Source organism: Sarcophilus harrisii, chromosome 4, assembly GCF_902635505.1.
Source record: "Sarcophilus harrisii chromosome 4, mSarHar1.11, whole genome shotgun sequence".
NCBI classification, from domain to species: domain Eukaryota; kingdom Metazoa; phylum Chordata; class Mammalia; order Dasyuromorphia; family Dasyuridae; genus Sarcophilus; species Sarcophilus harrisii.
The window spans coordinates 435751035-435774159 of record NC_045429.1 but is presented as its reverse complement, the minus strand read 5'-3'; the positions used below and the strand labels follow the sequence as shown (position 1 = coordinate 435774159).

General features: G+C 45.4%; 1 protein-coding gene across 1 annotated transcript; it reads right to left on the bottom strand.

Annotated features, from left to right (window-relative positions):
- Positions 1 to 1113: 1113 nt before the first annotated feature.
- Positions 1114 to 21953, bottom strand: PIPOX (pipecolic acid and sarcosine oxidase). The gene is made up of 8 exons (XM_023503652.2): positions 21750 to 21953; positions 18496 to 18644; positions 6871 to 7084; positions 5908 to 6090; positions 4229 to 4375; positions 2671 to 2829; positions 2051 to 2126; positions 1114 to 1745 (listed from the first exon to the last, which is right to left on the bottom strand). Exons 1-8 carry the CDS (start codon positions 21864 to 21866, stop codon positions 1615 to 1617), a joined length of 1176 nt encoding a protein of 391 aa, XP_023359420.2. The 5' UTR covers positions 21867 to 21953; the 3' UTR covers positions 1114 to 1614.
- Between the last annotated feature and the right edge of the window lie 1172 nt (positions 21954 to 23125).

Genomic DNA, 23125 nt, shown 5'->3' with positions numbered 1-23125 from the left:
GGCCCTAACTAGAGAAATCTTGTTGCTGAACAATTGTTTCAGTCATGTTTGAGTCTTAGTGGCTTCATTTGAGGTTGTTTTGGCAAAAAATTCTCCAGTTCATTTTACAGATGAGGAAACTGAGGCAAATGAGGTAAAGTGACTTGACTTACCCAGGGTCATACAGCTAGTGTGTAAGATTGGATTTGAATTCAGGTTTTCTTGACTCCAGGTCTGGCACTCTCTTCACTGCACCACCTAGCTGCCCACAAAGAAACTCCTAAAGGGTCCGTATCTGGGGGCATCTAGCTCTCTCTATTATATCTATCTATCTATCTATCTATCTATATACCTAGCCTGTATATAATAGCTATGGCCTTCTCATTTACTCCTTCCCCACATCCCTCCCAGTTAGGGTGGATAAGACCTTCCTCTCTTCCAAAGCAATTAGCACAAGGTACGTCCAGTTCCGAGCTCACGCGGGTTTCACTAAATGGGAACGGCCCTAATGATAATAAAATGGCACATTTAACATTCAAACATTGAACTAGGTTTCTAAGTGAGTGCATCTCTCTTCAGTATCCCAGCTCCATCTCCATAAGCACCTGACAATACACCTAAACGAGGAAACAGAAAGCTGGGCCTCTCACCAGGGCCAAGGACAGCATGAAGAAGGAAGAGGGGCAGCACGGGGGAGAGTGAGGGGTGTGTGTGGATGCTGAAATGCCGACAACTGGAGCTTAATGAAGAATAAATCCGACAACAGACTTAAATGTAATTAAACACCCGGCAAGCCTTGGTCTTGGTCGTCTGTGTGGTTCAGAGTTGGGGTGAAGGATGGGACTCAGAATACCAGGATGAGTAAGAAATCATAGAGTCTGACTTCAGCATCTTACGAAGGGGAAACTGAGGCTCAGAGGTGGGCCTCGGTGTCTTGTCCAAAGCTAGACAGCCAATAGATGGCAGAGCTAGGAATTAATCCCACATCTTCTGGGTCTTCAGATGAAGAATCTGAAAACTATAACTTCTACAGCATTTATTATGCTTTTTTTGTATATGCTGGGCAAAAAGTAAACAATTCCGGCCCTTAAGATCTTACATTATAATGAAGGAAACAGCAAAACACAAAAAATATATCGATAAACTAATAAGCATTTATTATGCTCCTTTTGTGTGTGAACTAGGATTACAAAGACAAGAAGAATACACCCCCAAACCCGAAGGAACCTTGCTTATAGCCCACTCCCCTTCTCCAGGAAATCTGAATCAAACTCAGTCCTGCTTTTGGAGGATTTCCCCTGTTTTTAAAGAGGAGCAGAGAACAAAATTCTTTTCACTCCTATGAGCTTCTGCCCCCTCCCTCTTGGAAAATTGATCTTTAAGTCTCTTCCTTCCAGTTCCTCTGGATGACTACTGAATCCTGCCACTATGCTTTTAGTGGCAGGATTCAGTAGTCATCCTGAGGGAATGAGTGAGTCAATCATGAAAAATAGAAAATGTGGATGATGTTCCTCCCTTTAGTCAGTGAGTTTTCCACTACTCAATCAATTAACAAACATTTATTAAGCACCTACTATGTGCCAGGCACTGTGTTAAGCAGAGGAGGCACAGGAAGGAGGATGCTAATCGGGGGCTTTACAGAGATGCTTTGTCCAGGGGCTGGAAGCGCCTAATTTGGAATGGAGTCAGATCATAAGAGAGAGTGGACTCCATACTCAGCTCATATAGTATCTTCCCCACCACAGGCGATAGTTTGAAGCCGTGTCCTAGGGAAAGGAAAAAAGAGCTTCTTTCAGAAACCCAGGTTCCTCGGGAACAGTCTTCTGCCGCTTAGATGAACAGCTAGCCCTGCTCTTTCCCTCCCCCACGGAGCCGGAGATTGCTCTCTGGGGCAATCATGGAGACTCCCCGCTTCTCCCATTCCCCGGAGCTCAGATAGAGTTTTTCGAGCCCGCTGCAGCCTCAGACTCCGATTTTCCCATTCAAGGCCCCGGGGAAGGCTGCCTCGGAGCGCCAGGCTCTCTCCCTGAACTACCGCAAGCCTGTCTCCCCCTCCTCCCTCCGTCCTCACCTGAGAAGCCAGCCCCAATGATGATGTTGTTGTGTTTTGGGTGCCGATCCAGAATGAAATTCTCGTCTGGGCTGGTCTGCGGGAGTCACAACATACGGGCTAAATGCCGTGGAGTCATTACGGGCCACGGGGCGGTGGGAGGAAACGTGGTTCTGCGGGGATCGGGACTGGGCTGGGTTAGTTTCTGGAGGAGAACGTTTCGGGCCCCCTCGGGCACGGGGAGGGTTCTTATCCCCGGCTTCTCCTGACTTGGCCAATCTTCCCCGTGTGCCCATCTGTCTGTATTCTAATATAAGACTCCGCACACAGTAGGTGCACGGTAAATGCTCATCAGCTAACTAATGGAGAGGCTTCCGGCTCCGGCGACAGCTGTCACCTCTGCGTGTTCCTAAGACATGCCCAGCCGGGCAGCTTCCCAATCAATCCTGGACGGGAGAATGCTGGAGGGGCCGGCGGGGCCGGGGCTGCCTCAGGAATGACGGAGAGCAATCGTCCCCTGCGCGCCCCCCTCCGGGAAAGCAAAACGGAGGATTCGGGCACTGTCAGATGTCGGGGCTAAACAAGGGCAGCGGGGCCGGAGCGACTCCAGGGGCCCGGCGGGGCCCCCGCAGACCCCTTACCGTGTACATGCAGCGTTCCATTATGGAGGGCTCGGGCTGCAGGCCGGGGAGGTAATCTCGCACAAAGCTGCGGAGGAGCTGGACATCTGCTAGGTCTGGAGAGGCTGAGGGGCAGTCCCGCTCATCTGGGTCGGCTTTGTTACCATGGTGATAACAGACCTGGCGCCCAATCACAGCCGGCTTCAGGGAAGAGGGTCCACCTCCCGAGCAGACCCCACCCAGCTGAAGGGGCTGGAGCTGCCCCAACCTAGGCAGGGGGGAAAGCACACAGACACAGACACATACACAGATACATACACACTCACACACTCGCACATACACAACTCACACACATTCTCTCACGCATACTTTCACACACTCACACAAACACATATACACACATACATACTCACACACACTGTCTCACACATACACTGTGTCTCTCTGTCTCTCCCTCCCTCTCTCTTTCTCTCTCTATCTCTGTCTCTGTTTTTGTCTGTCTCCCTGTTTCCTCTCTTCTTCCTCCCTCCCTCCCTCCCTCCCTCCCTTCCTCCTCCTCCTCCTCCTCCTCCTCCTCCTCCTCCTCCTCCTCCTCCTCCTTCCTTCTTCTTCTTCTTCTCTCTCTCTCTCTCTCTCTCTCTCTCTCTCTCTCTCTCTCTCTCTTTCTCTCTCTCTGTCTCTGTCTGTCTGTCTGTCTCTCTCACACATACATACACACACACTCACACACAGCACAATGACAATACTGCCGAAGCAAGGAGGCATAGTGAAAAGACAGTTGAACCTGCCATCAAAAGACCTGAGTTCTAATCCCACCTCCACTCCTTTCTCTCTATGTGATCCTGGACCAGTTACTTAATCTCTCTGAGCCTCCATGTCCACCTCAGTAAAATGAGAGACATCAAAGAATGTTTAAAGTTGAAAGGGACCTTAGAGGTTTCATAATTTAGAGCTGGAAGATCATCTAGCCCCGCCCTCTCATTTTACAATCAAAGACACTTGTCTCAGATCACGGAGGGACTAAGGAGATTTGAACCCAGGTTCCCTGCCCTCTGCAACTGAGACTCTTTGCACTGCAACAAAGAGCTAAATGAAGTTGCTTTTAGCTCTAAGTTCCACGGCACCGGGATATGCATGGAATGGCACACAGGACACTGGAAAACTTTGAGTTCAAATCCCATTTTTGCCCATTTTGGGCAAACCAGTGACTGCTCTGTACCTGACTTTCCTCCTCTCTCAAATCAATGTTGGCGTTGATGACTTCCAAGATCCCTTCCTATGATTCTTTTTTATATGACATGACACGAGGTGATTCATACATAGATATGATATTTATGAGTCCTTCTCCTCGCTACCAGAGGGAAACATCCAGATGCCCATCCTTATGGCCACCCTGCGTTTGGAGCCATGCCCAGTCCTTCAAGGCTCTTGGAGAAAATGTCCTAGTCATCAAGCCCCAGGATAGGCAGACATGGCTTCTGTGGGTAATAAGGTGGTCTGCTGCTACTGCTCATGAGTGTGGGGGTTGGGATAGCATGGAAAAGGAAAGCCTCAGTCTTACCGGAATCATCCTACTCACCTTCACCAGTCCTGAGTATTCTCTAGAAGGAAGCCCATAGATATGGTGGGGAGCCAGGTGTGGGAATGACCCCACAAAGCAGGGAAAGTTCTCTCCAAAGCTCCCAGGAACCTTTTCTTTCCAATAACACACATTGATCCGAAGGGTCTAAGATAGAGATGGGGGAAGGGAGAGATGGTGGAGAAAGAAGGAAAATCTCAAGCAGCTGCCTCCAGGGAGAGAGAGAACATGGAAGCACAAAGATGGGGTGGCAAGCTTCTTCCAGATGGGACCCGACTTCTGGACTCTCAACTGCTATACTTTTGTTTGCATAAACAGTAAAATGCTTATAAAGTCAGAATGAATTATCTACTTAGGTGTTTCCCTGATCTCTCTAGTATAGGTATTTCACTGGTGCAAATAGCAACCTCCGTCTTGAGTAATTCTTTTCCCTCTTTCCCCTGAAATTTTCCACAACAAATCAGCTCAATTACAGACGGCTTATTCATTTACTATCAAAGTGCACTGATCGTCACCCCTACCTAGAACACTATTCTCCCCATCTTCTCCTCTCAGAACCCCTGGTTTTCTTCAAAAATCAACCCATCCAAATCAGGGATGCTCAACTTTGTGTCCTGGATCCCTTAGGCAGACAATCTGGTGAACCCTATGGAGCCCTTCCCACCATAATATTTTTAAATGGATAATATAAAATAAGGTTACAAAAGAAACCAATCCTATTGAAAGTTATCGATTAAAAAAACAATAACAACAACAAATAGATCCAAAGACTAATAACATTTGTTAAACAAAACCTTTTTTGATCTCCCCACTTGCTGGTGCCTTCCCTTCCCATATTCTTTTGCATTTATCCCTTCCACATCTGGCCTTTCCTCCAGAAGGTTTTTTTTTTGTTTTGTTTTGTTTTGTTTTCCCTGAGACAATTGGGGTCAAGTGACTGCCCAGGGTCACACAGCCAGGAAGTGTTAAATGTCTGAGGTCACATTTGAACTCAGGTCCTCCTGACTTCAGGGCTGGTGCTCTACCCATTGCACCACCGAGCTGCCCTCTCATCAAGGTTTTGATACATCATGGGTTGGCATAAGAAACGGAATGGGAATTTTGGAGGAGTTTTGCAGATGCCATAGATGATACAGAAAAAGGTTAGAAACTCATAAATGCATAAAAATGTGAATAATATCAGCGCATTTTATTTTATAATACCATATACATAATTTCTTTTTAAAAGTTAAAATATGACCAAATATTTAACTCAAACTTTACAATAATGTACTGTAAACATCTCATAAAAGAAAAAAGTCAACTTCTCTGATACCAAGGGAGGGCCAGAAAATTTTACTCAATTTTTCCAGATCTCAGGGGCTTCACACTCTTAATTCCGTGATGTGGAAGGAGGAACTGTGGTCTCTGTGTGTTTATGTATGTGCATGTTGTGTATTCTGTTGAATTATAAGCCCCATGAGGGACCCTTTTTGCATCTTCTTTTTATCTCTAGCAATTACCCTTACAGGGCCTGACACAGAGCAAGTGCTTAATAAATGCTTGTGCACTGACTGATTGACACACAAGAGTCTTTCAGTCCCTGGGCATCCATGCCAAAGTCTCCGTCCCTGTTTTCTTGCCTTCCACCTCTTCTTCCCTCCCCACCACCCCAGTCATGTTGGGCTGTCCCCATTTACCTGCAGAGGCAGTTGTATTCCCAGGGGGAGGAGAAGCTGGTTAGTCCAAGGACCCGCTGTAATTATCAAGCTTTTGGCTTGATAGGTCCTGATGGTGGTTGTCACGGTAACTGGGAACCCAGGTTTTATCTCTGCTACTTTCTCCCCATCATGGATCACGCCTCCTAGCTGTCTGATTAAATCCTAAAAAGGGGAGAAATGGGAAGGAGTAGAGGGAAGAGAAAAAAATCATAAATTGAGAGCCTAGAATCGGTCTTAGAAAGACCTCCTTTGATAATCTGATGAAGCTAGTCATTCCCTTCTCACAATATTGTTTTCAAATGCGCAAAATAAAATACATGGGTATTACAAAGGAAACCAATTCTACTGAAATATAGCTATCTTTTTCTCCATTCACACATCCATCCATCATCCATCTATCCATCTATCCATCTATCTATCTATCTATCTTAAATAACCAAGTTCCAGGATCCTAGCTTAAGAACTTGATCTGATCTAACCCGCTACATCTAACAGATGATTTGCACAGTTCTATAGATTGAAAATGGTGGATACAGAAGTGGAACCCAGTTCATCTTACTCTAAATATAGTGGTCTTTCTAATACAAGATGCTCATCCCAATAGATAAACCCAGGAGTATAAGAAAAGTCTTATACCGGTCAGAAAAGAGAGCTCAGAATCACAAATCCTTCTGCTGTGTCTATGGGGTACCATTGATTATGAAAAGCACGTTCCTTGCATCATCCAGTCACCCCGGTACCCACATTCAAAAGGAATGGTCTTGGGCATTGGCAATAATAGTTCTGTCCCGTGGGAGCCAGTTGGGAGCCAATACCAAATCCATTGTCCTCTCCCCTGAAAAGCTGGGTGTAAGAGGGTGTTTGCTCTCCCTGGCCCTCCCAACTTTCCCCTCACTCCCTTCTCTTTCCCTTTTCCCATCCACCACTCTAATCTTGTATCACCTGCAGGACCCTCAGGGCCTTGTCGGCAAACAGGACACCCCCGGATGACTCCCAGACTCCCACTTCTCCTCTGGACAACTGAATATTTGAAAAATATCTTTTTAGCTCTTCTGTGTTGAAAAACTTGTGTTCCACACCATGCTTAGACAAGTTGTCCTGAATGACACGAAGCTCTGCTTCTTCCTTCCTTCCCAGAATGAGTAATCCTGCCTGTCTGGGGGAAGAAAGACATTTGGACAAGGATGGTTTCACAGGATCCTAAAGTTAGAGGAGGAAGGGACATTCAGAAGACATTTACCACAACCCTTTCATTTGCTAGAGGAGACAATGACTTCCGCAAAGTCATACAGAACCAGAATTTAATCTGAGGTGCCTTGAAGCCAAATGCAATGCTCTTTCCACTGACTACTCTGAGAAATGAATTCACTGGCCTCAAGGCTAGTGTAATATATCAGGAACAGGTCAACATATTACTCGTCCTTCCTTTTCTTCACTTTTGTCTTACCTCTCTCACTTAGCTTAATCTTTTTTTCTCCCCCTCCCTTTTTTTTGTCTCTACAGTTCTCTCTCCCTCTCCCTTCCTCCCCCTCCCTTCCTTTCTCCTTCCCTCTCTCTCCTTCTCTGCCTTCCTCTCTCTCTCCTTTCCTTCCTTCCCTCCTCCCTCCATCTCTCTCTTTCCTTCCCTTCCTATTTTCCTCTCCTCTCTCTCTTCTTTCTTCTCTCTCCCTCTCTCTCTCTGCCTCTGTCTCTTCCTGTTTTTCTTTCTGTGTGTGTCTGTCTGCCTATCTCTCTGTTTCTATCTGCTGGTATTTCTCTCCGTTTGTCTTTCTGTCTCTGCATCCTTCTCTTTCCGCCTCTGGGTCCCATTATGCGCCCTCCTTGTTTACAATCTGTCTTTTGTTGTTCATGGGTTTCATCTCTTGATGCTTTTCCGTGTGTGGCTGGGAGGCATTGTGGTCCATAACAGAAAGGGTACAAGGAATGACCTAGGCATCAAGAGAACCGGGCTCTCTGACAATAACTTCTTGTCTGACCCTTTTATTTTCCCTCTCTGGGTCTCAGTTTCCTATCCTGTAAAACGAGAGGGTCAGACCAGAAGCTCTTTGTTTCCCTCCAGCTCCGACAATCCACAGCTTGGGATTTCTATTATCATTTCTCCCTGAATCTTTTTCTGTTTCCACAGCTTCCCAGTCTGTCAGATGCTCAATCTCCAACAGTTTTCCTCTCTCCAGCATTGTCTCTTGGTCGGAGAAGGAGCTGGAACTACAGGGGGTTGGGAGGAACAAGGGGAAACAGCAGTGAGGGAGGGGGATCCTCCCCCAACACCCCTCAGTTCCAGCAGCCTCGGTGACCACTGTCAGCTTGGCACATCCACCAGGTACATAGCACAAAGCTGGTAATAGCCTATAATGGAGTCTCACGGATATTACATGCTTCCAAATCCCACATTATCTGGTCAGGGGGATTAAAGGGAAGATGGGGAAGGGCAGGGGAGGGGGAGGGACCCTGGGGCTGGTGTCGTACACAGAGCTTCGCAGTGTGCCCAATTCATTTGCCATGGCCCCCGCCTCCCTGGCATTCACCACTGACAGGAGGGAGACAGAAAGCTTTTATGTGCACCTTAAAAGCTCATTGGAGGGAAAATAGCAGCCGTAACAAAGAAAAAAATGAGCTCTTCCTATGTGTGTCCCCAAGGTGGAAGGCTTCCTTCAAGTTGATCCTCATCAGCAGAATCCCCCTGATCACTTCTGGGATCTCAGGCAAATTGCTTAACTATCCAGGTCTGCATTTTCTCATCAACAGAGTGAGGAGTGTGAATAGATGCCCTGGGATTGTGGGAACATATGATTCGAGCTGGAATGGACCTCACAAACAATCTACACAGACCTCTCATTTTACAAGAGGGGAAACTGAGACCTCGAGAGATCACACAGGATCTAGAGCTTCCAGGACTATAAAGGAATTGGACAAAGTGACCTTTGAGGTCCCTCCCAGTCCTAAGTCTATGATGCTGGTCAGCAAAGCCAACTAGCAAGGCATTTTTACTCCTTTCTGACTTCCATCTGCCCCTCGTGTTCTTTGAGGATTGCTAAGGAGTCCTGCGTCTGACTTAAACCCTTCATGCTGTAGAGTCAGTGTACAAAACCTCTGCATCCTAATCCAGATTCGGAATAGAGAGTTTGGCCAGTTAGAGAAAGAAACGACTCTTCTCTTGGGCTCAATAGCAAGGAGTATGAGGTTGGCTCTAATTATAAGATTAGAACTAGGAGGAAACGGGACTGGAGAGGGGAAGTGACTTAAAAATATATGCGCGCATGCGTGTGCACATGTGTATGTATGTAGTGTGTGTACATTTGAATACAGAGAATCCACATGTGTGTATATACACACATATGATACACATGTATGCCTATACATATGTATATACCTATATACGTACACAAGTATATGTATGTGTATAAATATTCTCCCTCAGCTTCTCTAACTCCAAAGCCAATGCTCTGCGTCCTAAACTAGGCTATTTTCTATAATGCCCCAAATCTATGTAGCAGCCTTAGCGTTTGCAAACCTCCTTATGTATATTATCTCGGTAGAGTTTCACAATATATCACAGGAGCCTCACAACATGACAATCCTGGGGGAGGTGCAACTGGCCTTCTCATTTTTGCAGCTGAGTCAACTGAGGCCCAGAGGAATCAAATGAGTTGCTTTAGGTCACCCCACTAGCAGGCATCTGATCCAGCCCTTAAACTCAGATATTTCTGGATTTTTTAAGACAGAACAGAAACTCTTGAAAGCAGAGATGATTTCCTTTCTGTCTTTGTACGCTTAAAAATCTAGCACAGTGGTAGGTGATTAACAAATGATCGTTGATTAATTGATTGATACCTAATACCAGGTCTACACCTTTACCTTCTCTGTCAGACTCCCTGGAATCAGAAATAGAAACTCACCACAAAATGGTAGGAAAATGTAGAATTATGAAGTGTTGTTCTAGTTCCCAAATCAGATGAAAAGGTAGAGGAAATCATATGGGCCCCCACGCCATGGCGCAGCCATCGTGATGATTTGTAATCATTCCTCTTCAGCTCTCTGCCCCCGTGGCATTTACTCCTTATCCCAGCTATTGATCTAACAGTGGGAAATTTTCCATCTGAGTTGGCGATGCCCGCCGCTCCTCCATTCTGGAGCTGCGTTTGGGAAATTCTCATTTTTCGTAGATCACGGCTGAGCTATTTGGCCTGGGGGAAATGGTGCACGGCTGGAGAAGACAGCTTGGATTGGAGAGAGATTTTTTTTTGACCATTACGAGCAAATCGGAAATGAATGTAAAACACTGCCTGGAAATGCAAAGACTTGTCATTATGGGAGATAGGTGAGAGACTCCAGTGGGAAATATCTAAAGAATTGGAAATCAGTCAATCAAGACAGGGATCGGAGAAGGCCCAGCTTCCCCCTCCCCACCTCTACCCACTCCACTATGAAGATAGATGACTTCCAGAGGCAGATTGAAAATCATTTAAGTGCTTATTTTCTTAATGGCCCTTCCTAGAGCCCAATAAACAGGCTGCCCATTTTGCATTAATTTCTCGTCCCCACGCTTTCTGGAACTCCTTGTCCACTTAGCTCTCGGTTGTTGAGTTTTGGATGAGCGGGAGAGGAGGAAACGTAGGCTGGCGGGGTAGGGGCCGCTGTGGGTAACTGGGGAATGATCGGTTACAGTTATCAAGAAGAGGAGGATCCAGGGCTGTTCAAGAATTACTCTTCATCATCCGGCCAAGATGGTCTGCTTCCTGTCGCCGATCCATGCAACTCCATGTCCTGCCTCCCCCCATCCCATGGCTTTTTCTAGGCTATCTCCCCATGCTACCTCCTCACCACTGCCTCTTAGTATCCCTGGTTCCTACGTTGGGCCTTTACTGACCTTTCCTCTCCCAGCCCAGACTGCTGCCTGGGACTCCCTGAAATTACCCTGAATATGCTTATGTGTATAGGGCAGCCCTGGAGTCAGGAGGACCTGAATTCAAATCTAACCTCAGACACTACTTGCTCTGTGGCCCTGGGCAAGTCACTTCGCCCAGTTTGCCTCAGTTTCCTCATCTACAAGCTGAGCTGGAGAAGAAAATGGCCAACCGCACCAGTATCTTTGCCAAGAAAACCCCACATGGGATCTCAGAAACTTGGACACGACCGAACAACCATAAAAATGAGGGATGGATTTTGGTGACCTCTAAGCTTCCTTCCAAGTCTAAAATCCAAGCCCCTAGATTCATCATGTACATATACTAAATGAGGTTGTTGATTAATGGATACCAGGAATATGGAGCGTGGAGAGGAAGAAAGGTCATCTCCGATTCCCCCCGGTTTACTATTTCTCCTCATTGAGACATAAACTAGCCTTTCTTCCTACTTCCCAGGTAGCAAGAGAGTGATTGACAGCACCCCTGCGACCAGAACACGCAATATCAGAATGGCGAGTAACCTTCAAGATTTTTACTCCTTCATTTTCCAGAAAATGGAGAATCCCTCACAAAATAAGCGCCTTACCCAAAGTCGCATGGGTAATAGAGTAGAACTAGAACCTGAACTTGGATCCTTTGGCGATATATGCTTGTTCCTCCCACTCCAACCCTCACAGTTTATTTTGCCAGTGGGGAAGGTCAAGAGTCAGAGTCTTTTGCTATTTGTGGGGGACAGGAAATAGCAGGAAGGAAGCAGGGGGAAAAGCAGTGAAGAGATGGAGGGGTTCAATCTTCCTTCCAGATCTCTCATGCTAGAATCCTGATCAATCTTCCTGGAGTCCCGGACACCAGTTCCCCTCAAACCTGTGCCCTGAATGAGGGATCGGGGATGATGGATAGGGAAGACATTTTTTAATTGGAGATGGGGGTGGGGATTAATATCTACCACAAATCCCTGCAATCTGACATGTCTGGGAACATCCTCCCCAGAATATCCTTGGCAACTCACAGGCTATTCCCCAATACCTCTGTCCCGGGCCTGCCTCATCCCCAGTTTGATCTGCACATTTACAATCTGTGGAAATGAATAAAACTGAGGGTGAGGGACAGAGCCAGCTCTTGGAATTATCTCTTAGTTCTAGTGCCTTCCCTCTGATAATTATTCCGTTTATCCCATGTAAAGCTTGATTTGTATGTATTTGTGTTCCCCATTAGATTGTAAGCTCCTTAAAGGCAGGGACTGTCCTTTGCCTCTTTTTGTACCGCTGAGGCTTGGCACAGTGCCTGGTTTATAGTAAGCACTTAATCAATGTTTATTGGTTGATTATTGATTATTGATCTCAAGGAGGAGAGTCAGAATCCGCCTCCGCTGTCACCAGTTTCTGGAGAGATTCCTGTTCCTTCTGTTCCGTCTCCAGCTCAGTGGGATGAGGTGGTATCAGTTAACAAAGACTGCTCAGGGCTGGGGACTCAGCTGACAAGGCAGACACTTCTGTAGACAGAGGAAGCCGCAGCTGCTGCCGTGGGGGCCTCTGGGTTCCGCCTGCAGCTGTACTGCCTGAGGCTGTGATCTTGTCTGATATCTCAGCTAAGCAGGGGCAGCTGGGGTCAGGAGCAGGCTGGTGGGCCTCAAAGGAGAAGGAGGGGCGGCTGACAAGGGCCGGGACGGGAGGTGGGGCCTCTTCTCTCTGTCCCTGCTGCCTGGGGACACATCACAGGGCGTGCATTGATCATACCTGTGTCCTCCCTCGTGGCAGAGCGTCTCAAGGAGGGCAGATCTCCCGCTTCCGCCCAGATCTGGGTAGTGGAGGCAGAGGGAGGAGCTGCCCCTCCTGAGGATGCTCAGGGAGCTTTAGCACAACAGAATAGTCATTCCTTCGCTCAAGAAAGGAAGCCTGGTATAGAGAGAAGAGTCAGGGGCAGCTAGGCCCTCCTCCTCCTCCGGCACACACTGACTGTGTGAGCCCAGGAGAGTCCCCTTGAGCTCTCAGTGCTCCAGAACTAGACCTTGCCAAAATTAGAATGAGTAAAGGAAATATTTCAAAGGAAATCACAGGTCCGGCCCTTATCCCATTCATTCAACAAGGCTTTATATCAAGGGCCTCCTGTGAGATCAATTTAAAAAGTAACAACAACCCTCTCATAAGGGTTAATCAATCAATCAATATTTATTGTTTTCTATGTCCCCTAAAACTGTGTGAAAAATCCTTTACAGTTATCTGATTCTTACAACAACCCTGGGAGATAGAGACTAATCTTATTCCCATTTTACAACTGAGGAAACTGAGGCAGGCACTATCTTAGTGCTTTAAGGATAATAATAATAATAGCAAAGATATATAGCCCTTACAATGTGCTATCAGGTACTATGCTAAGCACTTTAATCCTCACAACATCCTGGGAGGGAGGGGTTATTCCATTTTGCTTTTGAAGAAGCTGAGAGAGAGGATAAATGACTCCCCCAGCTTCTGATTCTAGACCTACCACTCCTATCCATTGCATAACCATTTCTTTTAAGTATGAATTAAACTTACTCAGAGATTTATCAACCAATCAATAATCAAGCACCTACTTTGCGCCAGGTCAGACTAGGGACAAATACAAAAGACAAAAGACCAAAAAAAAAATAGGCCCCAGCCTCAAATCCCTTGCATTCTATAGAGAAGAGAGGAGAGAAAATATGGACCTGGGATTATAAATTTAGCTCAAATCTAGCCTCAGATACTTATTATCTGGGTAACCTGATTTGCCTCGGGTTCTCCATCTGTAAAATGAGCTGGAGAAGGAAATGGCAAGCTATTCCAGTTTCCCTGCCAAGAAAACCCCTTACTCTTCATGAAAAGTAACATAACATATAACAGACAACAGATAAACAATTGAACAACAACCACCCAGTTTCTCTGATCCTGAGAAGGCTTCTCCAATCATTTTGGGCTCCCCAATTGCAGAGATCTGGGAGGAGGAGGGAAGGAGGCAGAGGAAAAGTACAAAGATTTAGAAATGAAAGCTTGGAAAACATGACGAATGGGGAAAAGGTGAAGGGATCTGGAAAAGAATGCTGAAAAGTGTTCAAGGACCAAACAATGTACAAGGAAAAGTCATGTATAAACAGGACAGGAAGCCTTCTTGATGTTACAGCATGAGGGATTTAAATTAGATATAAGATAGGACTTCCTTATACTAGTAATAAGTACAGCCATCTTTATAACACTGAAACAGGAGGGTTCATCTTATACTTTAGACCCTAGGGACAGATAAATGGTACAGGAGATAAGAATGCCACCCCTGGAGTCAAGACCAAAAAGACCTTATCTGTGAAATAGGAACAATAATAGGTAATATTTAAGAAAGGCTTCATTGTTTGCACAACCCTACCTCCCACGGTTGTTGTGAGGATAAAATCATCAACATGAGATGATTTTGTACTTTAAAGCATTATATAAATGCTTTTTTTTTTTTTTTGCTATTATTAGGGCATTCTACTTTGCCGACACCAGGAATCTTAAGTAGATCATATATTTAGAGTCTGGAAGGGTTATGAGAGGCCATCTGATCCAAACTCCTTCATTTTTTACAAATGAGGGAAATGAGACCCTGAAAAATATGGTCATAGACCAGTAAGGAACTCCATTATCTCCTTAGTTGTTTTCTTAATCTCGGTAGAGGGAAAGTAAGAGAGAGATTAGGTGGGAATGAGGGCCAAACATTCTTAAATAAGGAGGCTTCCTGATGGACTGAAAAGTCCAAAAAATGGACTATCCCAGTAGACAAACCTTAAAATTATTTGGGGCTTGTGAGGGTATTCCAGGATCAGAAGAAACCAGTCTCTCCAGGGAGCTCAGGACCAAAAGGAAGCTGGTTACAGTGATATAAGGCTTCTTCCACACCTCCCCCCCAAAAAGGGCAGTGGGCCAAACTTAGCCTGGGAAAATTCAGTTAAAGAGCTGGTTACACAACTCGAGCTTTTTCTTTTATGCATAACTCTAATTACCTTACCATGGAATGTTATTTCTTAATTTGTGTATTCACTTTCCCTTAGTAAATAAACCCTAGAAAACCCACTCTTGAGATGTGGAGTATTTAGCAGTAGAAATAATAAGGGGAAAAAAAGGAAATTAGCTACTAAAGACAGGTGAGGGATGTAGAAGCAAGGATTTAGAGATTAAAGCCTTCTTGTTATACAGAAAAGGGAAGTGGCTTGTCCAAAGTCACAGTCATAGGAGGTAGAGTTTGGGTCATAAGATCATAAGCTTGTCTCCCTGTCTTTTTTAAAAGCATGCTAATGTCTCATTGGCTCGGCTTGGTCGAGATGAGATCCTATCTAACCTTGGAAGGGACCCCAGAGTCCACCTGGTTCAACCTCCTCATTGTAGAGATGATTAAACTAAGTCCCAGTGAGGTTATGATTTACCAAATCATAAGCTGTATCCGTACCCACAAGTTGCAAATATAAGAGATGGACAGTAAAAATAAAAGGTCTGACTCCAGATATTTGTTCCCCTGTATTATAATACCTCTCACCTTTCAGCCTAGGGGCCTGACCAAACTCACCGGTCCAGGAGGTCAGGAGACAAGGGACCCAAAGATGGGGCTCAGTGATCAGAAAAGGTTTAGACAGAGTAAAAGAACATTTCTGGAGCCAGAAGCAATCTCCTTGAATCCATTTGAAGAAAGGACTGGTGCTCTGGGAAACGAATCCAGGGAATTCTAAGGCCTGTGGCTAGTGCTTTTAAATTTTTGTGAAGCATTTTCACATAAATCATCCCATTTCTGACGCTGAACATTGTGAGACATTGGACTGAATTACCCAAAGTAGTTGTGAAATTGCCTGTCTGACTGTCTTTTTTAAAAGCATGTTAATGTCGCGTTGGCTCGGGTTGGTCGAGGTAGGATCCTATCCAGGCGCAAGGGAATGGAACGTTTTATCTATCTGTTTCAGAATGAGATTTGTTCTAATTCTGTGATGTTCTAGATAAAGACTCTCAGGTTAATTTGGGTCTTTGGTGAAAAATCTCCTGACTGATCCAAACACCCAAGAAGAGCTTGGTCTGCTTTGTCTCCCCTGTCTTTCTGCCTTCCTTCCAGGGCCCTCCCCCAGCATGCCCTCTGAGACTTCCTCATTCCCTCTGGCTTCCATTGCCCTGGACCCAACCGAGCCAGAGTCGACTCAAAAGCCACAGAAGGTGACAGATAAATCCAGTGGACTCAGCTGGGTGCAGACCACTCCTAGAGGTCATTTCTGGGAGCCCACATGGAAGGACATTGACCCATCGGGCTACACTGGGGATGACCACCAGGTATATGATGGGGCTTCAAATCATACCTGAAGGGGATTGGCTAGTTGATTAAAAGAAGGTGCTCAGTCTAGTGGGTTGGGGCAGACCAGATAGCTCTCTCCCAGGATTTGAAGGACAGTAGATTTAAAAAAAAAAAAAAAAAAGATTAGACTTGTTCTGTTCATCCCCAGAGAGTAGGAAAAAGAGTTGGGGGAGAGGTGTCCAAGAAAGCGATTTCCTCAATTTAAGGAGAAACTTCCCAATGGAAGTGCCCCACAATGGGAGTGGCTGCTTCCAAGGGAGGCCTTTGTGTGATGGTTTGGACAAATATTGATCAAAACTGACATTAATGGGGCTCTTCACTTACAGTACAGTATTGTGGAAAGAGGACTTGGATTCACATTTTTATTCTGCCGCTAATCATCTGGGTGACATTAGGCAAGTTACAGAACCCCTCTGAGTCCCAGTTCCCTCAAAAAAAGGGGGTTGGACTAAATGGCTTCTGAAGTCTCTTCTAGCTCTAAATCTGAAAGGCTATTATTAATACTACCACTGTTACCCAAAGCTACATTAATATGGTGCTTATTATGCACCAGGCACTTAACAATCGCTATCGCATTTGATCCTCACAACAACCCTAGGGTGCCATTATTATCCCCATTTTACAGATGGGGAAACTGAGGCCAGCAGGTGCCATGAATCACTTAGGGTCACACTGCTAATTAGCATCAGAGATGGGATTCAATGATTCCAAGTCCAGAATTCTATATAGCTTCCATATCTCTGAGGTCTCTCCGGCTTCTCAGATCCCATAAAATTTTGAGAGTCTCTGATTCAGTGAAAGGACCCTTGGGGATACTCATTCCCCACCTGACTTCTTGTTCACCTTGTTTTCTCTCAGGAAGAAGTTTACCCTCGGAGGTCTAGGACAGGTCCCAGCGTTCTCAGGACAGATGGACAAAGAGGGGAGGGAGGGAACTGTCCATTAGTCAGTACTTCTCCCAGCAGCAGGATGGACCAAGGAGCCCATTTATTTGGTGTTGGGCACATTAGCCGCTTCTGGTGGGAATAAATCTGTAATTAGCTGCCCTGGCTGTATTTGCATAATGGCTTTCGCTTTGTTCTTAAGTTAATGGTGTTTTCGCAACAGCGTGGTAACCTCTTGCCTCCCAACCATTAGAAAACCGACACCCTGTCGGGAGAGCAGCAGCAATTTGTGGGGAGTTCAGGGAGGAGGGAGAAGGGGTGATCACAGTTCAGGCTGTAAAATGGGCTCAGTTTCCCGCCCAGATTGAGAGCTCGGTAGTGGAGGGGGAAGGAGAGACACTAGGGGAGCCCATCCCCCTCTCCTCAGAAGTGGACTGATAAACATGGCATCAGTTTTCACTCACAGAAAACTGTGTGGGTGTTATGTATGTGTGTATATATATATATATATATATATATATATATATACGCATGCAAACACATATACACAGAAAGAGGTGTGTGTATAATTATATATATGTATATAAAGTTCAGTGTCTGCCAAGAAAACCCCAAATGGGGTCCAAAAAAGTCAGACATGGCTAAATGACCACCATCAACATATATAGGGAAATATAGGGGAACACACACGCACACAGAGAGAAAATGTGTATTTCTATGCATCTTTTCCCCAAGTAGAATGGAAGCTTCTTGAAGGCAAGGACAGTTTTGCTTTTTACACACACACACATACACACACACACACACACACACACATATATACATGTACAGTGTGCATGTATCCCTAGCAAAGTGCAGTGAGTGCTTAACTAATCCTTATTAAATCATGTGGTTTTCTCCATGGCTAGGGAGCATTCCTTCTGTAGGTTGGGAATATTGTGGGTGATGAGGGCAGGTGGCTGAAAGCAAAAGCTAAAATGGAATCAGAGTCATCCATCTTGATTAGTTAAGAAGCTAAAGTTCTTCTGAAAGGTGTCGGTGATCACAAGGGACGTTTCTGTCTCCTGTCTGTTCCTGGACAAGACCTGGGCTCTCATGGGTTTCAGGGAGCCCCCCTGAGGAGCTCCTTCACCCATGGGGATGAGCCCCTGCTCTACTTTGTACCGCCTTAGAGAGTTGTCTGGGGCAGCGATTTGTCCACAACCTCACAACCAGTATGAGTTGGAGGCACAGTTTGCATTCAAAGCTTCCTGAGTTTGAGATCCTCGATTCCTTCACCAACTCTGCTTCTTAATAGTCTGAGGAGAACATTATAGATATTTCAGCTAAACCTCACAACAACTCTGTAAAGCAGCTCCTACAGTTATTGTCACCATTTCATAGATGAGAAGACTGAGACTCAGACTTTTCAGAAGACCTTCATGTTTGAGAGACCTGGCCGCCCCCCAGATCCAGTGAACCTGTATAACTTTGTCCCGGACTCATTCTCCAGCTGGGCCCATATTTGGTAACACTCTTCCATCATCTTGGTATAGAAGTTTTCAGGGTAAGCCCTGCGGATGATTCGGCTCTGGCCGTGGGAGCTTCCCCGGGAATGAGGGAGAAAAAACTGGGAATCGGTGGAGAGAGACAAACAAACAGAAGCAATCGTTACCATGAGCTGTCCTGTCCCTAGAGAATAAATGCTCCCCCTCTCTAACCTTCTAAAAGGACTATCCCACTCGAATGAGAATCCCTCTGCCATTCTTCAAAATCTTTCTGCCCTCTCTCTGGGTAACCCATTACTCTATTTAATTACATTTACTCTGAGGATAGAAGTTTCTCATTTGTACTACTCTGGGCTCCAGGCTGCTATAGTTTGCCCTTTTCCTTTCTGATAACGCTTTCACTGTGTCATCTAACCTTCATTTTCTGCTGCTGCCTTTTTTTTTTTTTTTTGGCTCCCTCCTCCCCCGCTCTATCTCTTTGTCTCATCCTCTTTGGATTCAAACATGAGCTTTTTGGGACACATTTAAGTTCTTGGCAAAAGATAAGGGAAATCCTTTTGAGATTAGAGGCACATGGAAGTCAAGATCAAAAACAGAGAACTATGGGGTGGGAATGTCTTCCTATTTCTATTGGTGTTCCCCGTCCCAAAAGTCCTGTGTCTCCTTACTGTCCAATTCCAGTGGTAACATTAAATACTCCAGCCCCACCATCCACAATCCAGAATTCCCTCGTGCTGATCAATCTAATTCCTTGTTAACCAATCAACAGGCACTTATTAATCACTTGCTCTGTGCCAATGATTGTTGGGGATACAAAGATAAAATTGAAATAATTTTGCCTGCTCCCAAGAAGCTTACATTCTAAGAGAGGAGACAACATATCCAAATACATATGTATAAACATGTAGGTAAACATGTTTATATGTGATATATGTACATGAAAGACATATAAAACAGACACAAAGTAACTTTGGATGAGAAGGCATTAGCAGCTGGAGGAATGTAAAAAGACCTCCTGTGGAAAGAGGTTCTTGAGTTGAGTCTTAAAGGGTCTTCAAAAATCATCTTGAGTTCAATATGAATGGTATAAATATGGATTTGTAGTTCAGAAGATCTGAGTCCAGATCCCACTTTACTAGCTATATGAAGCTGGACAGCTCATTTAACTTCTCCACTTGGAATCAATGATCTTCAAGATTCTTTTCAGTTCTTTTGTATATATTGTATAGATATATGTTTTTTCCTTGATAGAGATTAAGCTTCTGGAGGACAGGAACTTTTTCTCTTTGTCCTAGCACTTAGCACAGTGCCTGGCATATCATATATGCTCAATAAATGCTTGCAAATCAGTTGAGTGGAATACTAAATGCAGTTCAATCATCCTTATTTCTGTTTGATGGGGCTACATGAGCCAACATTCAGTAAGAAGACTATATCTTTCCCCTACCTCTTTTCTCAGAAAAAAACAAAACCCTCAGGCTCTCGGAAGATGAGTAATGAAAGAGTAATGAAAATAGAGTTTCCAATCACTAATGCTGATTATGAAAATTAGTAAATCTCCAATGAGCCCTTAATGATGACAAAGAATGAGAGACGCAGTGCTAAGAAGCCGTGGAGTTACTAAAGGTGGCAGGTGCTAGAAAGGACAAGTAGACATGACAGATTCTCCCCATGACACTGAGGCATGCCCTCTGTGCTCATCATGCAGGCTTTTCTTCTGCCCTTTAAGGAGAGGAACCTAGGAAGGAGTTCTCTTTTTTATTTGGGGTTGTCAACGAGAAGATAAGAATTTCCCATCAAGAGTTGGCAGGGACATAGGCAATTTTGCCAGCCTGCGATCGGGCAGGGAGTGCCAAGGCAGCTCCTCAGTAGTGTACAAAGTTTTCTTGAGAAAGCTCCTGCCTCCAGAAAAGGGGTGTCCTGAGTCAAAGTTGATCCTAATTAAATCCCTAGTCAAGGCCAGTCCAATCTGCCACAAGCATGAATGAGTTGAGAGAAAATAGCCATGGCAAAGGATAGGTCTTAGGGGCAAGAATTAGGGGGTCATAACCCAGGGGTACAGATGAGCAAGGAATCTGTACATTCAAAGGACTGGGGGATTTAGAGCTAAAAGGCAAGGGACTGCAGAAATCTTTTAGTCCCATCACATTCTACCTCCTGGTCACCATTTCACCAGTGTGGTTACAAGATAAGCACATGAGCTATAGACCACCATTACTTACTCTCAATCATAATTCAGACCCATGTGTTACAAGGGCTCTAGTGCTACTTTGCTGATTCTTATCCCTGTCATACGTATGAAAGAAAGAATCAGAGAATGGAAAGAATATTAGATCTGGAGAAAGTGAATGTTCCAGAATCTTGGCTCCATCTCCTAAAACTTTCTTTCCTTCTCTGAGCTTTAATTTCTTTGTCTTTAAAACCCAGGAGGTTCATGAAAGCATAGATTTGGAACTGGAAAATATTTTTCCAGTCATCTCTTTCATCCTTCTTATTTTACAGATAAGGGAGCTGGGGCCCAAGAAGGGCCCAAGATCACAGAGCTAAGAAATAGCAGTCAGGATTTGAACTCAGATCTTCTGACACCAAAAACTGGTCACTCTTTCATCACTAGATGCCCTTTAAGATTCCTTCTAAGTCTTATGGGTCACATAATCTGATCCCCTGGTTTCCCACCAAGAAAAGGGAAAGCGCTTAGGTTTAGGATTGATGCTTAAGCAATGTTTAAGACAAACAGGTAATGGATAGAACACCATATTTGGAGTCAGGAAGATCTAAGTTCAGATTCAAACTTATTAGCTGTGTCAACCTGGGTAAGTCACTTAATCCTTATCTGCCTTAGTTCTTTAATTGTTAAATAAGGATATAATGGAGAAGGAAATGGTAAATCACTTCAGTATCTTTGCCAAGAAACCTTTGCCCATGAACAAAGTCCATGGAATCACACAGAGTTGGACACGACCAACAAACAAATGCCTAATAACCAGTTCGGGGAGGGGGGGAGGTGGTGATCACAGGACATACTTCTAAATTTAATCTGCAATATAAACATTTTCTCCACTACTTTCTAAAGTCTAGACAATTAAAAACACAATAAAGCAATCCCTAACCTCTAGCATTTGCTGATTCCCAATATAAACGCTCACACTGAAAACTTAACAACTGGCTCTCCTGAGACTGCATGAGCTAGTTCCAGCATATCCCTGAGCAGAGGGGGCAAACAGTACCTGCTCCAGAAGAAGGACTTTTCTCTTATTTTTGGCGAAGTGATAGGCAGTGAAGCAGCCTTGAATGCCAGCCCCAACCACGATGGCATCATACAGCTCCCTGTGGGTCGTGGCCATGCTGCCTTTCCTGTCAGTTCCCAAGCAAAGGAGAAGAGAAATGGGGAAACTAGAAAGTGAGCACAACTTTAACCCTTCTAAGATGAAGAAAGGGGAGGGAGAGGGCAGGCTAAAGTCCAGCCTGGCCAGTTCAGGTACTGCAGCTTGCATATGTTTACACACTCCTTAGACCTTGTCCTGCCCTACACCGGCTCTCTCTCACCAGGCAGTACATTGCATGTCTCCATTGCTCCTTCTTTTCCCTCTCTCCTTTTGTACAGACCTGGTGGTCTACTGAGAGAGAAACCAGCCCAGCTGCCAACCTCACCCTTGCATCCCTCCAGCTTTCTATTCTGGGCTCTGCTCATTGTCATGCAAATGGGCTCCTTCCTATGCCACCTTCCTGTCTCATTATGATCTTTGTCTCGGGACTTCGGCCTCTGAATTTCAATTCCTCCCAGATCCAAGCTGGGCAGCGCCAAAGCCGCCTCCCTCTTCTGCTTTGCCCCTTCTCGAAAGGACTTCTTTGGGAAATTCCAGCGAGGTTGGAGCCGGGCTTTGCATGCCGGCCACAGCTCCTCCATCTCCCAGCCTCACCTGGGTTCCTTCCTCCCTCCTCGTCTCAAGCCAAGTCAGTAAACATTCGATCCCATTCAGCACCAAGAGCTGTCCAAATGGGGCTGGAGGGGCCTGGAACTCGAGGCAAAGCTGGGGCAGGAGGGAGCTCTTCTATGAGACACACATTGTGGAAAACAAGGGAGGGCACCTCCAGGGAAGGAGGAAACTCTGTCCGAAGGGCCACGGGGAGGGAGCACCTGGGGCCCCAAGCTGCTGCTGCAGCAGAGGCTTCTCTACCTTAATGAGCAGAGGTGAAGGGGGCCTTCAGAGCAGATGGGCTGGCTCTGATCTCCATATTTTGGTGAGCTCCAACGCAGTCTGCTCCCACAAGCCTTCCCTCGGCTGCTCCTACCGTTCCTCCCATTTTCAGAGAGCAAGGAGACTAAAAAGAACAGGTTTGGCAACATATTGTCTTCTCGGCTCTGCTTCAGTCCTTCCTTTGCCTCCAAAAGGTACATTTGCTGCTTGTGGAAGATCTGGAGATCCATATCTTAGAGGCAGAGGTCCTGGATCCAAATGCTAGCTTTTCCATTTACTATCTGGGTGTCTCTGGGCAAGTCACCTAATCAGTTTTCTAATCTGTAAAAACGAATAGATTGAACTAAATGGGCACAACGGGGTCCTTTAGATTCTGGATCCTGTGTTCTATATGATCCTTCCAA